This window comes from Gymnodraco acuticeps, unplaced genomic scaffold (assembly GCF_902827175.1).
Source record: "Gymnodraco acuticeps unplaced genomic scaffold, fGymAcu1.1, whole genome shotgun sequence".
Classification (NCBI taxonomy): Eukaryota; Metazoa; Chordata; class Actinopteri; order Perciformes; family Bathydraconidae; genus Gymnodraco; species Gymnodraco acuticeps.
The window spans coordinates 167113-183053 of record NW_022989842.1 but is presented as its reverse complement, the minus strand read 5'-3'; the positions used below and the strand labels follow the sequence as shown (position 1 = coordinate 183053).

Sequence of the window (15941 nt, the reverse complement as noted above, 5' to 3'; positions counted from 1 at the left end):
TGTTGTCATGAATCAGTCTGAACCCCAGTTGCATATGAATAACATAATAATGTATAACGAACTGCTGTTGAACTCATTTTTGGAATCATAGCCTTTTTAAATAAATATTCCACCAGTTACTTGAAGTATGAGGCAATTTTTAAGGAACCATTACATCTTACTAAACTCAGAAAGCGTGCATTTGATGTCATCATCAATGACACTTTCAAGGGTGCCGTCGATCCAGCGGTTTTTGTTTCTTCAGTCATCAAAGGACGCAGAGCCATTGGACAGGTTGGCAGAATGATTCATCCCATGGTGTGAAGCATCAAAACCAATTTGCAGTGTTGGACATTAGTCTCTGTGTTTGTGTGTGCCGGTGATGTCTACATTTCTGAGGCAGTGTGTGTGAATACTAAGGTCAGGCTGACATATTGGTTTGTTGAAAGTATTGAGTTAGTGTCGCCTCATTATTATTACTCAGCTATTGGCCATGCAGACAAGAAGGATTGAAAGGTAGTCTGTTTCTTTTTGTGAAGCTACAAGGCTGACAATGTAATTATTTTAGCAGCAAATATAGCTGTTGTTTCTCTTGTTGCACATTATTGCATCTGTGTATAATTATTGTCCTGGGTTTCCTTGGGAAATATTACTGCCTGGAGAAATATTGACTGAATATTTAGTTTTTGGACATCTGCCAAAACCACATGTGGAGAAATGTGTATTTAGACAAAAGGTACAATTTAAATTCTGACATTTAATTGTAAGCCAGTTAGAGGCAAATACGTTTCAGACCAATTACAATCCTGAGAGAATAATGGATTAAACAACTTCAATTTAAAGATAGACATTTCAGGCAACATGTTTAACATTTATTGACAGACTTTCAAAGTTATAATGGATCAGCTTCAAGAAGTTTGGCTGCATAAAAGGAACTCTGATTACTTTATTTACACACGGCATCTATTGCACGTCTGTCCGTCCTGGGAGAGGGATCCCTCCTCTGTTGCTCTCCCTGAGGTTTCTCCTATGTTCCCCTTAAACTGTGGGTTTTCTCTGGAAGTTTTTCCTTGTACGATGTGAGGGTCTAAGGACAGAGGGTGTCGTATTGTCATACTGATATTCTGTACACACTGTGAAGACCACTGAGACAAATGTAACATTTGTGATATTGGGCTATATAAATAAACATTGATTGATTGATTGATTTAGCACCAAAAAACTGTTTTAGCAGTTCATGAGTGTGATTATACGGCTATAATCAGAAGCTCTTATGGGTTTCATCTGCATAAAAAGGTCCTCATCTTGGATACCTGGTATTTATTTTGGCATTCCCACTGTCAAGGTTAAAGGGTAGTAAAGCTAACAAACCCCCAATGTTTTAATAGCCAAGCTACTGTCAATGGGGACCACAGTTTTATCAATTCACTTGACAAAGATATTCTAAAAAGAGCAGTCTTCCGAATCATGCTGTGGTCTATCTACAAGGTGTATACTTCCTGTTTTGTCGCCGATATAACAATACCGATTGGCTGGTGATTATCTTCAACAAAAAAGGACAATATAGAAATGTACCTTGTAGCAAAAGTAAGTCAAGTGTTGTCAAGTTGCTGTATTTGCACTGGAAACTGAGCATTGCGAAAGCGTGTAAACCGAAAACAGCAGAGGACCGTGAACAAATCCCTGTGGCACACCAGAAGTCATTTGCACGAGAGGATGAACCAATTAAAATTAGAGCACCAGTATCAGATTACAGTTGTGATCTATGCTATATATGTGTCTCTTAACAAAGCACTGTCAGCAAGTTGGCTTATAATTAGTTTTATAATTTCATGTTCTGTTTTTTTATCCACAGATCTCCCCTGGCGGACTGAACAAACGAGTCGACTCTACGCCTGTCCTCAGTCTAATTGTGGTCTGACGGCACTCCCCGACATCAAAGGTACACCCACCTCTCTCTCTACACCTCCAGCCTCCTTTAATCACTTTGTTCGGCTCATCATTGCAGTAATTACATTTCCTGACAGTTTTTTTTGCAAATCCAAGACTCTGTTATCTCTCCTCAAGGGAGCTTCACTTCACTTTGTCGCTGAGGTACCTTGTTTGATTTTTATTTCGATACATTCAAGAGCTTTTTCCTCCAGGAAATTTACTGTGATTTCAATAATTCTCATCGTTGAATGAACTCAGGAAAATGCGTCACAGTTTTTGGTGGGTTTTAGAGAGGAGAGAGCATTTGTTCTGGTCTACACCGAATAGAGAATCAACCAATTATGTGTTTGAAGTCTTGTTGAAGATATAACCTGAGACACCTAATTTCAATTTGCATGTCTTACTGTACGTGCATGTCTTTGCTTTACTTTAAACTTGGATTTACTTTTTGTGCCTGTTCTTTTTTTAAGTAGTATGAAAGTACATCAGAAATAATAACTGATTTCCATGTCTATAAAGCTTTGTGCATTGCTTCTGGCATGTTCAAAGTAACCTTTTTGGTTCCACTTTAATCATATTCTCCCAATCAAGAACTGACTTAAAGCTCATACATATGCAGATGCTACTTGATGAACCTTGACCTGCTGACTATTAGCTGCTTATAATGTAAGAACTACAGCTTTTTATTATATAATATCCTAAGTGGAATTCGGGTCAGAATGTAATGCAATGTCAACATTTAAATGGAAGAGAAAGCGCTTTAAAAATGAAAGCTTTACTCCTATTAGTAGAAGCTTTGAACCACCGAACTGTAGCATGTTTCTATCATGGTTAGGTATATCAGTATCAATTAGTCGAAATGAACTGATCCATCTCTTCAAAGAGACTAGAACATAAAGTATTTGCATCGAAAAGTATTTTTTGTTTGTCATTGTTTTCCGGCCTCAAATATTCCACATAGCGAAGTGGTTCAAAGGATGAAATAAAATATGGATGGTAAATGGCTACATTCCTTTTCTTCAAGCTGTGAAGGTGATCAGCTATGGACTCCACAAACCTCACTAAGCTTTGCATATCCAGGCATCACTCAGCCATACCCCTCTGGGAATTAACACTCACTTTAATGTTTCTCAACGCAACAAGGACTAGAATCCTTAATGTACAGTAAGGGAGGTTTATTGCTGGTGACAGTGGATTTAAAGATATGTAGACTCTTAAAAACGTTAGTGACTAAGTGTGTCAGTCCAGTGTTACTAAAGAGTATTATATATTGGAAATGACAATCATCTTCTGGTAACCATTCATTACACTTCCACTTAAATGTGCATTGTGTTTTATTGAAGTCTTCTCCCTGCTACAGTTCTACTCTAAAAAACATTTTTGAAAAATATATGAAGATCCAGAGATAATGTTTTTCTTTATAAGTACTGTAGGACTTATTCAAACAGACTTTCGTGTGCATAAGTAGTACTTTCCAATACAGCAGATTGTCATTATGACAAATCACATAACCATCAGACACTCTCAGCAACAGCTTTGACATATTCTCTTAAGAGCTTGAAATGTCTGGCTATGAAATTACTAGGCTCTTCATATTGCACATTTCCATTCTTACTTTTTAAGTTCCCTCTTTAAAGAGATTCTGGAAGTTTCAGGAAAAATGATTCTCTCTCTCTTTGTCCTGATCCAGTTATCAGGATGTGTCTGAAAATGAGCTGGTCAGATTTTGGCCACTTTATGATGTCATAAAGATTTGTTGGCTTGTGTAACCATTAGCCAATCAGCAACCTAGGTACCCCCCCCTTATCACCTGAATCTAATCTCCTCCTAGAGCACCATTGTGTTCTTTGTAACCAAATATCTTTCAGAGGGGCGTGGGGATGGGCTCCTTATTTTCATCTAAAGTAACAGACAGAGAATCAGCTCTTTGGAAACAGGGCTGAAACAGAGGGGATTATGATCTGTTTGGTATTTCAGCCAAACACTTCAGAGACATGTTTTGTATATATCTGAGACCTATAATGTATTGATGAAAAACAGTATAATAGGGGACCTTTAAGTATATTATTATCTACAGCAAAAAGTGGGTAGATTGATCATTATTCCAACCACCTCTTGCATTCACAAGCTGGGAGCAGTGGCGGCTCCAGGGTATGGCTGGGGTAGGCTACAGCCATACCAAGAAATGGCTTAGCCCCACCATGAAAAATTATGTTAAAGTAAGCCAAAAAAAGTCCGCCAACTCGCGCGGAGTAAATTGCACAGATAGCAGCAAGATTGATTTCAGTAGCCACTGGAAATGCCGAAGACTAGAAACAGTTTTGAAAACTTTTGTCACGTAGTGATCGTCTTCTCAATAAAACATCTTTGATAATGTCTTCTGGCCAATCAGAATCAAGATAACGGCGTGGTGTTGTTGCAGGAAGTCCCGAGACTCCCGACGGAGAATAATTTTGCGGTAGAACTACTCTTTATACATCCATGGATACAACATTACGTGTTGATTTCTATCAACACGTAATGAAATAAGACCCCACGGTTTGATGATTGATAGGTGTGTGGGCTGTCTTTCATGTTGACACACAGAACAATGGGGGCTATCCACCCTTATCCACAATGTAAAGTAATTCACAGCCTCTTCCCTCTTCTCTCTGTGAGGAGCAGCAGGTTCAGCTTTCAGAACAAAGTAACAAAAAACTAAAATGGCGTGAAGTAATATATTTATTTATTTTCTTCTCAAGAGTACCATAATGTGTATTTTATGTTAGTTTTTCAAAATCTCAATTTTGATTGAGACAGGGAAATAATCTAAACCTCACGCGTGGCGTTTCTCTGTCAAGGGGGGCGATATAGCGTGTATGTAATTACATTGCAAATACTGACTTGAGCCCCACCACTGTATGAGTTAGCCCTACCATAGATTACCCAACAAAAATACTCCGGAGCCGCCACTGGCTGGGAGCAGGTGTTTTTAAATACCCAATTATGCCTCTGGGAGCTGCATCCTCAGATGGCCATATGATGGGTTTAGACAAGGAATTAATTTGAGCTGCAATTACAGCCTCTAGAAAGGGGCAAATTGGCGGTGAGGGGGGAGGAAGAACCCCACCACCCACCTATTCCCTAATCAGGTAAATGTTGCTAACTCAATATTGGGCACTGATGGTCACACTCAATTATCCTCATCTTTTACCTCCCAATCTGTTCCCCATCCCCCTAATAAACCCGTATCTGAAACTCCCAAGACACACGCCACATATTGCTTCTGTTCTAGGCCTACTCATTTGCAATAGTCTTCCATTGACTCTGCTTTGAATCCTGATATACTGTAAGACCAAAGTCAAAGTACTTTAGATAATTTGGCTTTGTGGCTAAGAGTTAGGTGACAATGTCATCCTGCCTTCCTGTAAATATGAATTATATTCTATGTTATCTGTTTTATTGTGTTGCACTGTTGGAGGAGCCTGTGACCTAAGATTTTCATTGTCATAACTACACTGTAGCTATTTACAAATGACAATAAAAGTCATGAAAATGAAGCTACAGTTTGCAACAGGTTAGCAAAGCTTAGCATTGAGACTGGAAACAGCTAACTTTGCTTGGTTAAAAGGTAACTAAATCCACCTAGCAGCTTTCTAAAATGGTATATCTTGTCTGTTTCATCTGTAGTGACTCACCCTTCCAAGAAATAGTGGTGCCATGCCATTGTGTCAGTGGCCATTTTTTCCGAAAAACTCAATAATCTAAAAACGTTCCCATTGGACCGAAAGCCCAACTCTGTATCCCAATAACAAAAGGCAATTTATCAACCCTTTGTTACGAAAACACACTCTAAAATCTTGTCTCCCATAATGTGCTTGAAGATCTAACCATTGTTATATGTAGCCTGACTTTCCTCAAAGAGTAAAACCTCATTTGACTTCCCTCACACTTACATAACACTTGTAGGCTGCACAGCATGAAGGGTCTAACACCAATAACTCAGTGAATTACAGGTTCTCTTCACAAGTGTAGAATGAAGATTTGGTAAGATCTGCCCTTGGCATCTGTCAACATTGGTGGTTTCAAAAGGCAGTGAGTGGAGAGCCATACATCTATAATGTCCTCTGACTGCACACAGCAGACTGATACCAAGCCATTTTGTGATGCTTTGTATCAAAGGAACAAGAGATCAAATGTTTGGGTATACACAAATAAAATAATCTCATCTTGCCAATGGGGAAATCACCAAGGTTTCAGTTCGGGCAGATAGGACATGCTTCTCCTTTGAAGCCCTATTTTGTGATGTAGTTGCGGTTTCATATAGGAATATAGCCAGACAGAAAAAAAAACACCTCTTAAATGATTGCCAGTTTACTGCACAGAGGAGTAAAATGGCAGAGGGTCTTGTCATTGGAATATGTGAGTTTGATGGCCCTTGAGAATAAGATACCAAGGATTTATTTCCGGATTTTCCAGCAAGCCTTTGAAGTGAACAAATGCTGCATCTCATCTGCCGAGCCCGTTCAAATTGTGTGTGTGGATATATTTATTGCTGGGCTATTTTTAGGATTTGTGCTGAAGTGTATTTATACTTGAGGAAAAGCCTAGCGACACTGAAGCTGGTAGTAAGGTCCTGCATAACCTCTAACCATGTAATATGAGCTGGTTTTTCCCTTCAATTAAAAAAGCAAACACCTTAAGAGTAGTCAAATCCCCAAAACGTTTCTTTCCTGTGTAGAAAACGGTTTCAGTTTTGATTAGTGATCATCCTTACCACTCGTAAATATCCGGAAGTGGCCATTTCTAACCCTTTCAGTTGAATTATGATATGTTTCCATCACATGAAGTTAGGGGCGTATGTAATTGAGGTTGAGGTTAAACGTGCAGACCTTTGCCATTTTTTGGATCCCCTCTGATGCAGACCATTAGCAAACATCTGTTGAACCAAAGCTTTAAAAAAAAAAACAAGGCTGTCATGGTGGCAGAGGGGAATTTTTCCGATGCCCCTCCCTGTGCTATTTTAAGTAGGCCCTGAAGTTTGTGTTTAATGATAAGCTGTGGGGCGTAGCTGACATGCCTGCAATATTATTCCCTTTACGACTCAGGAAGCAATGGCAACATTTCCCCCCAACCCTTCAGGGGTGTGAATTATTTAAACTCCATCATGAAGTATGTCCAATCAACATGGCTAATAGTACCCTTTTGCTGTGGGTTATCTCAAGTGGTGGATAGCTTTGGAAATAGATAAGGATGCTATTTTTGTAAGTAGGCATTACCCAGAACTGTTCCCATTCTTGAAACTGAGTTACCAGCTGATGACTCATGCCAATCAAACATTATGTATTTCATTTGAATTTGAACACACTGGCTAAGTAATGAGAGATCATGTTTCTATATAAATTACCAAAGGAGCCGATTCTTTCATTCATATGGATGTGGAGTTGAATTTTAAAACACAGGCTCCCCGGTATCGATGCATTGTGAGGAAGAGTGAAGGAAGAGTCGTGTCAGACGAGACTCCACTCCAGATAAATAAATGATCAGTGCGCCACAAACATCAAAGAGGGATTGTGTGCTTCAAAGGGAATAAGGGCCTCACAGGTCCTATAGTGAAGAATGAATTCAGTGTACACACACACACACACACACACACACACACACACACACACACACACACACACACACACACGTTTCTATAATGCAACCTGTTTAACATTCTAATGGTAGCATCTGCATTGATCATGCCCTGTCGAGCCAAACCAATGCTCCTCAATCTTAGTCTGTTTTGGTGGCACGATCAGCTGGAAGATTCCCAAAATGCTTTGATAAAATGTGTCTCTTGAATCATTATTCATGTCTATGTTTTTGTAAATGCACCTTCCCTTTTTTAACCCTCTGGTGCCTGAAGAAGCACTCGCACATGTGTTGTTTTAAAGCCCTCATTCCTACAATACCTGACACATCTTGGTCACAAGGTTTCATCTCACAGACACCGTTAATGTGCGTATAAATTAAGCTGACTCGCCTAAAGTGACCATTGGTTGTGTTTTCTTTTCCAGCCAGAAACAAGTGTCTCTCTCTCTGGTTGAGCAGTGTAGTCCAAGTGCAGGACATTATGTCACATCTGCATACAAAAAGACAAATCACTTGTTCTGTATCTGGCAACAATTTGCATATTAGCAGTATATTGACTCTTTATTAGTCATTATAAAACACTTTATAATGCCTTCTTCTACATGACCATATTCTAAAAGTACTAGGCCCATATTGAGCAGAGCATATTAAGACCAAAACTCATGTACAACAACTTCCTTACTTGCAATAAATAAGCACTAATTAGAGGGTTATTGAGGAAACACTCTCAACTTGGCCTATACGATGTGAGGGTCTAAGGCAGTGGTTCTCAAAGTGGGGGGCATGCCAGGGGGGGGGGGGGGGGGGGGGGGGGGGGACGCGAGAGACCAGGGGGGAAAAATGGTTATTAAAACAAACAAAAAAAAGATTTAAAAAAAAAAAAAAAAATCATAAATTGAAAAATTATTTATTCGAAAATAATATGATGCCGTACTATTACGTCTGGGTCTCTGTGTTTCATTAAAGCTTGGCTCTCTGTGTGTGTGAAACGAGCCATTTTGTGTGCGCGAGAGAGAGAGAGCGCACCGGTACCGGAGATCGTTGTTGTTAGCTTCTGGTGCTAGCGAGCTACGCTAACGGATATAAGGAGTTTTTTCAACAACAAAGTGGAGGAGAGTCCTCTCCTGTGAGACTGAGAGGCTCGGTGAGCTAAAGGACTCTGAGTGTTTAGATAGTTAACTTTAGTCTAAGTTATCTCAGTGGGTCTCAAACGTTTTGGTCACGATTAATGTAAACAAGTATTTCCGAGGCACACGTTTATATGATCATTATAGTTATAAAAAAATAAGAGAATAAATGAAAAACAGGTATGAAATACTATATGACAGTAAAACAAGAATAAAGTTTAAAAGGGTGATTTGTAAAATATCCATAAAGAAAAAGTAAATCTGCTTACAGTTCTGTTTCATAGGTGTTGAGAGATGTATCCATAGATCTCTTAATTTTGCTCTCAAAGTGCACCAGATTGATGCTTTTAACTTCAATATTTAATTTTATTTAATTCTCCAAAGGGGGGGCCTGACAGAAAAAGTTTGAGAACCAGTGGTCTAAGGACAGAGGGTGTCGTTTTCTCATACTGATATTCTGCACAAACTGTGCTGTTGTATTTGCTGTAAAGTGTCTTTACTGTAGGTTATTTTTTATTATATGTGTTACATATAATAAAAAATAACCTACAGTAATAACTAACCTACAGTAATAACCAATAATAATAACAGTAATAACCAATAATCGTTTTTTAAACCATTTTTGGTCGAGCCAAAATGTTGTACTTTGGCTCGACCAAAAATCATTTAAAAATGTGCTATATAAATAAAACTTGATTTGATTTGATTACTTGTAGAATAAGGCATTAATAAGTGTTTTATAATGACTAATAAAGAGCTAATATGCATGTTAATTAACAACTAGTTGATGGTGAATTTGTGTACCTTAATATAAAGTGTTACCAAATGTCCTTGTAAAACAAAAGTGAAATGTCTTGAGAAATAGACGTGGCCTGGATTAACCCACTTTGTGGCAAACAACGAGTCCCTGTTTCCTTCTTCTCTGTGCAGCATTATCCTTTGAATGCAAATGTACTATTTTTAAAACACTGCATATGCACGTTTGTCATCAAGCAGTAGACAAAAGAAAAACCATCAAAACCATCAAGAAAGAAATGCTTCACAAACCCTGGATGTTTTAAAAAAAAAAAGCGTATATGTTTACCATTAAGGGGAAATAGGAGTCTGAGGAAGCACATGTTGCTTTTCATTTATTTTAACATCTTGCTTTTTCTCTTTTATCCTCCCGTTGTTTTTCTTTCCCCTCTCTCGCAGCTCTCCGTTACTCTTGCTGTCTCATCCTTCTTCTAAGAGTGGGGGATGTCTGTTTTCTAACACCTTTCAGCCTGCTTATCTACTCGGTCTGTATTGCTGTAATTTGGTATTTTCCAACCCCATTTGTTATTGTGCCTTTAACCCTCTTGATATCACGCCACCATCGGTTATGGGTATCAGGGTGTGTGTGACAGTGATATGCATTGTGGCTTGCAACTCTTATCCAGAAATCTCGATTGTTCGTGATAGGCAGTGTGGTCGGCCTGGGTGTTTGTTTGTTTGTGGGAAGCCTGCATGTGTTGGATCCGTGCCTGAAACAGTGCTTTTGTGTGTCATTGCTCCGTGCATGGCTATATCAAATGAAGACAATGCTATTCTTTCACACTAGCTACGATTGTTCATTTATAATATGGTAACATCAGTCCTTTCCACCATTTCAACTCCAACGTCCAAAAACAATAACCTTTGTTTTTGTGAGTGTGCACTGCGCTGTTTCATTCCCCTTTGTTGTACTTGCTATTGGAGGATCATATTTTCATTTTGTTGCACTGATATTCCAGCAAAACTCTGTTGAATGTTTTATGTGATGCTTTTAATTACAACAAAGACTCCAACTTCTGAAAACAAAACTTTAATTGGCACCCAGCAGAGTGTCTTCTTCTGGGCATGCAGTATCAGAGACTTCTCCATGCAGTCACGCTGTGTGGGGAGAGTTTCAGCTTGTCCCTTCAGGGTACTACTGGCTCTTGAAAGCACCGTCTAACATAAACATATTTGACTGTAACAGATATACTCTCTGTTCTACCATAGTCATCCAGTCATCTATCCAAATTGTTCCATTTTGATATGTAATGTCGGTCTTTTGTTCATGTTTAAAGCTTCTACTGAATGGCAAACGTCCTATCTTGGCGTTGACTTTGAAATTGCATCAGTGTGTTGATGCTGCTCGCCCAGCCTGTTGGGTTAGGGCAGGGGTGTCAAACTCAAGGCCCGGGGGCCAAATCCGGCCCGCGACTTCATTTTATGTGGCCCGCAAGAGCTTGCAAAGAATATAATACCTTTATTATACGGTTACATGCCACTTTACATAAGTTGGTTGCCCATAAACTACATGTCCCACAATGCATCTCATTTTGTGACATGCACACTGAAGAGACTTGCAATTATTTGCCCTGGACTTCTGCTTTCATATGTAGTTAGTTATTACCATATCCGATAATAATCCAATTCAGAGGCAATAATGTAATATAATACATTATTTTATATATATATTATATATTTATATATGTATATTTATTTATATAGTTACAACCGGCCCTTTGAGTGCAACCACAATGCTAATGTGGCCCGCGATGAAATTGAGTTTGACACCCCTGGGTTAGGGTGTCTTTAATGACCTGGTGCCCCCTTCTTTTCCCTCATGGAAGATCTGTACATCTGCGACCAACACTGGACATGGAGGACTATGACGTTCGCTCGGCCGCCAGCATCATGGCCTCGGTGAAAGAGCAGGAGGCGCGCTTCGAGCAGCTGACCCGAGCCCTCGAGGAGGAGCGTCGCAATGTCACCCTGCAGCTAGACCGCTCCGCCCTGCCTCCCAACACCCCAACCAGCCAGCCGCTAGCATGGCAGCAGGTGGTGATGCAGGTAAATGATGCCAACGCCCCCGTCATGTTAAACCACCAACCAGCACCACCATGTGTCTACCTCTCTTCCTCTTGAAAGCGTCATTCTTCTGCCCCCTTCTTTCATCCGAGCATGCCCATTGCATCGTCATGTCTCCTCATGGTCATTGCTTTGCATAATTGTTGGGATTCAATCATCTCTCTGTTCAATTTCCCTGTGATTTGGGGACCCTTTGTCTGAACCCACTATCCCTGGTGTTGTGCAATAATCTGCTCTGTGGTGACTCATCTTCGAAAGGCAAGCTTGATGAGATTCAACCTCTCATTTCTTCCTTGCCCAGCTCTGGCCAATGCATCTGGGACATTTGTGTCCTGGCCTGTGCTCCTTTCGATGCTGGCGGACTCTCTGCAGGAGCAGGAAATGTAAGATGCAGAAATGAGACTGCTTTAATCCTCCCCAAAAATGCCAGCAGTCATACATGATGAATTGGAAATGGGGGACCCTGATGTAAACAAGACGAAAGTCTTTCTGTGGTCTGCATCCCCTTAACAATTGTATGTTTTGAGCTGTACTGTACTGTACCCAATATACAAGCTGTTAATACACTTTTCAATCAATCAATCAATCACAATAGCCCATTGCTTTACACGGAAAAGAAAGAGCATCCTCTCAGACTGTACACATGTTTTACTAACCATTTGAGCGCACTATTTGGCACCTGCATCACTTTTAATCATGGTAAAGCTGGCAGCCTCATGTTTTATTAATATACCAAGACGTATAGAGATGAAACTGCTTCGCCTGCATTTGTCTGCAGTCACATTTTGTTAACCGTCGTGTCAGTGTTCATTTTAAAAGGGCTTGCTGCCAATTTGGCCTCAACACGAGATAATGAAGAGGATTTGGAATTATAGCATCATAGCAGGGTGAAGAAAAATGGTCACCCACCACAGGGATGCTTTTATATATTTGTGTGTGTGGTAAGAGTGAGATACCCTCCCCTCCTCATAAACGGGTCCATGATTTACTACACAGTGCTTGACATCACAGGCGGTGAATTAACTCCCTCTTATGCACTCACTCACAAATCAGACTCACAGATAACCTCTACCCTGGTTGTCTGAGCAATTGAGAGTCAATTGGGCATAACGTACTACAACCATACCCAATAGTGCTGTCATTCGGTCACCAGGCATTTGACTAAAGCCTTATCATCAACACCTATAAATGCCAAAGCAAATTGGATGTACGGATGGTGGGGGGTGGGGTCAGTGTCTGCTCAGGGGCAAGAAGCTTGGCAGCGTGTGTGGTCAGTCGAGAGAGGGTTGTGTGTGTGTGTGTGTGTGTGTGTGTGTGTGTGTGTGTGTGTGTGTGTGTGTGTGTGTGTGGGGGGTGGTATGTGTGGCCTAGCATTACTATACTTGTCTACACTATAAATCTGTCTACACAGTCATGTGTGGGGACTCGCCTCCCTTATGGGGACAAATTGGAGGTCCCCATAAGGGGAATCGTTAATTTTAGGGTGAAGACTTGGTTAGGGTTAGGTTAAGGGTAAGGGTTAGGGTTAGGGTTAGGCATGTGTTGGTTATGGTTAAGGTTAGGATAAGTCTCCAGGAAATGCATTTAAGTCAATGTAATGTCCCCTGAAGTGATGTATACATGGTATGTGTGTGTGTGTGTGTGTGTGTGTGTGTGTGTGTGTGTGTGTGTGTGTGTGTGTGTGTGTGTGTGTGTGTGTGTGTGTGTGTGTGTGTGTGTGTGTGTGTTGCACCATGGGACCATCTCCATTTTCATTTTTTATAATGAGGGGGTGTGAGCGATGAGGATTACATCAGGTTGTTCTCTTTTTTTTTCTGTCTCTTCTTCACTTAGTTCCTCACACGCACTCCCCAGGTTGCAAAACTATCATTAACTGAGAGTTCGGATTCACAAACCCAGGGTTAGCCTTAATGAGGCCTGACATTAACTAAAGTTGGGGTCAGAAAAGGAAAAGTGGCTCCAAATAGACACCTAATGCGAGTGATAAGCCACTCATTTAAATGGCACATTTCGTCATGTTCATTTCGGAACAGATCGGGTCCAAAGAACAACTAAAACACATTCAACACAGGCAGCGAAAGGTTCCTTTAGTTCACAGAGATAAGTGTATATTACTTAACACATTCACACAACACTTTGTCACTTCAAACAGTGGAAACTCTCAACACTTCGCCTTTTTACTTGAAGCCTCCACCCTCAGTTTGTTGAGTTTAACACGGCCTGCTCTTCAGTCCAGTGCACTCTGGGTGGAGGTGAGGCATGGCCCTGGACTGCAGCCAAATGGCTTAAAACTAATCATACGGTGATGGATTGACAGTTTTATGTGGAAATATGGCAGTCATTTCCTCGTCAAGAAAATGCGTAGTCCTTCTAGCTATTTCGTTTGGTGACAAATCGTCTTGTTAATGGTCACGTGAATATTACAATGTTGCATAATAGCGAACACTTTGGCTGCTCAGCTCTAAAGATTGCAACGTTCGATGGTTGGTCGGTACACCAGTTTAGTTATCCTGTAGGATATTTGGGATATCCATCGTAGCCAGGGTTTACGATCAGTTTTTAGGTGAGTTGTACTGAGGAACAAGTATGACAGCACCGACGGGTGAAAAATAGTGCTTAGGTAACACGGGGTGTTCAGGTAACACTTAAAGACTTTGTTATGGAACGCAAAGCAGAGTAGGGGGCTAGTACACCCTCCTGAGGGTCTGATTGTGGATGTCATGCGAGCATAACATGGTGAAAACCGTCTGAAACTCCATGACATTTATGAGAGGGACTGCTCGAAAGTAGGATATTTGGGATATCCATCGTAGCCAGGGTTTACGATCAGTTTTTGGGTGAGTTGAGGAACAAGTATCACAGCACCGACGGGTGAAAAATAGTGCTTAGGTAACACGGGGTGTTCAGGTAACACTTAAATACTTTGTTATGGAACGCAAAGCAGAGTAGGGGGCTAGTACACCCTCCTGAGGGTCTGATTGTGGATGTCATGCGAGCATAACATGGTGAAAACAATCAGTCTAAATTAACAATCGGGACGGAAATGTTCGGATTTCCAAAGGGAGGTTCTGTGAATAAATTAAAAATCAAGAACCGAAATAATTGAACTTTTCATATCTTAGACTGCACTGTAACTTTTATATTTTGATGTTTATTTTATTAGCTTTTCTTTTTAATGACTGATTTTAAATGCCATTTTCTTAATGTCTTTCATTTTTTGTTTTTCTTTTAATGTTTCTTTTATTATCTTTTACTGTTTTTAAATGCCTTTGTCTGAATGTCTTTCATTTTTGTAAAGCACCTTGAATTGCCTGGTGCTGAAAGGTGCTATATAAACTTGCCTTGCCTTGCCTTGCCTTGCCTTGCCTTGCCTTGCCTTGCCTTGCCTTGCCTTGCCTTGCCTTGCCTTGCCTTGCCTTGCCTTGCCTTGCCTTGCCTTGCCTTGCCTTGCCTTGCCTTGCCTTGCCTTGCCTTGCCTTGCCTTGCCTTGCCTTGCCTTGCCTTGCCTTGCCTTGCCTTGCCTTGCCTTGCCTTGCCTTGCCTTGCCTTGCCTTGCCTTGCCTTGCCTTGCCTTGCCTTGCCTTGCCTTGCCTTGCCTTGCCTTGCCTTGCCTTGCCTTGCCTCTAATGGAAAACCAGAGAAGAAGTTTATTTCTGAAATTAGACATGCTGTTGACCCTGGCGTGCACATTTTTGCTAAACCTGCCATTCAAGAGCAGTGGTTGAATTGCACACATCCCTCCTCCTTGAGAGCAATCCTGGCTTTCAATGGTGGGTCATTTCTTTAGTAGAAGCGGGAGGGCTGAAGCATAGCTTATGGGGAGTAGCCCTCCCGTGCATCATCATTAGCATCAATATAATAATGGCATTTATTTAGTCAAAAACGTATAGAAATTAAGGAGTAAAAAGAAATAAAGAAAACTAATGAAAACTGAAAAAAAAAAAAAAAAAAGTTTAGGGCAAGAAAAAAGTAAATGCATATAAGTAATACTGGGAATATCAAATACTTGTTAGCTGGAGTAATCTGCAAATAGAATTGTTTTTACTTTAGTTTTGAATTGTTGATGACTAGTAGTTTGAAGCACTTTGAATTGCCTTGTGTTGAAAAGTGCTATATAAATAAACTTGCCTTGCCTTGCCTTGTAATACTTGAAATGTCTGGGTGGAGTCCATTCCACGTTCTAACTCTGATTATGGATAAGCTGTGTGATTGGACGGTTGTTCTACAGGGCTTGCTACACAACCAGTTAGGATGCCTGGTTGGGTATTTCATGACTGTGGTTTGGAACTGCTTTTGAATGTTAGTAGGCATTTTGTTATGGTAAATGTTGTGCATAATCAGTACTGTTTTAAGCTTGACTATATCAACACATTTGAATAGATTGAGTTTTTTAAATATGGGAGTTGTGTGTTCATATTTACCAACACC

The 15941-nt window shown here is 40.4% G+C and overlaps 1 protein-coding gene across 1 annotated transcript in view; it reads left to right on the top strand.

The window, feature by feature from the left end:
* Positions 1–15941, top strand: part of arvcfb (ARVCF delta catenin family member b) — a gene marked incomplete at its 3' end in the record, with an annotated part of 335137 nt that overhangs the window by 154389 nt on the left and 164807 nt on the right. The window contains exons 3-5 of the mRNA XM_034236288.1: positions 1835–1921; positions 9849–9934; positions 11276–11495. Coding sequence (XP_034092179.1) covers positions 11304–11495 — 192 coding nt within the window. The remainder of the gene's footprint in view (positions 1–1834; positions 1922–9848; positions 9935–11275; positions 11496–15941) is intronic.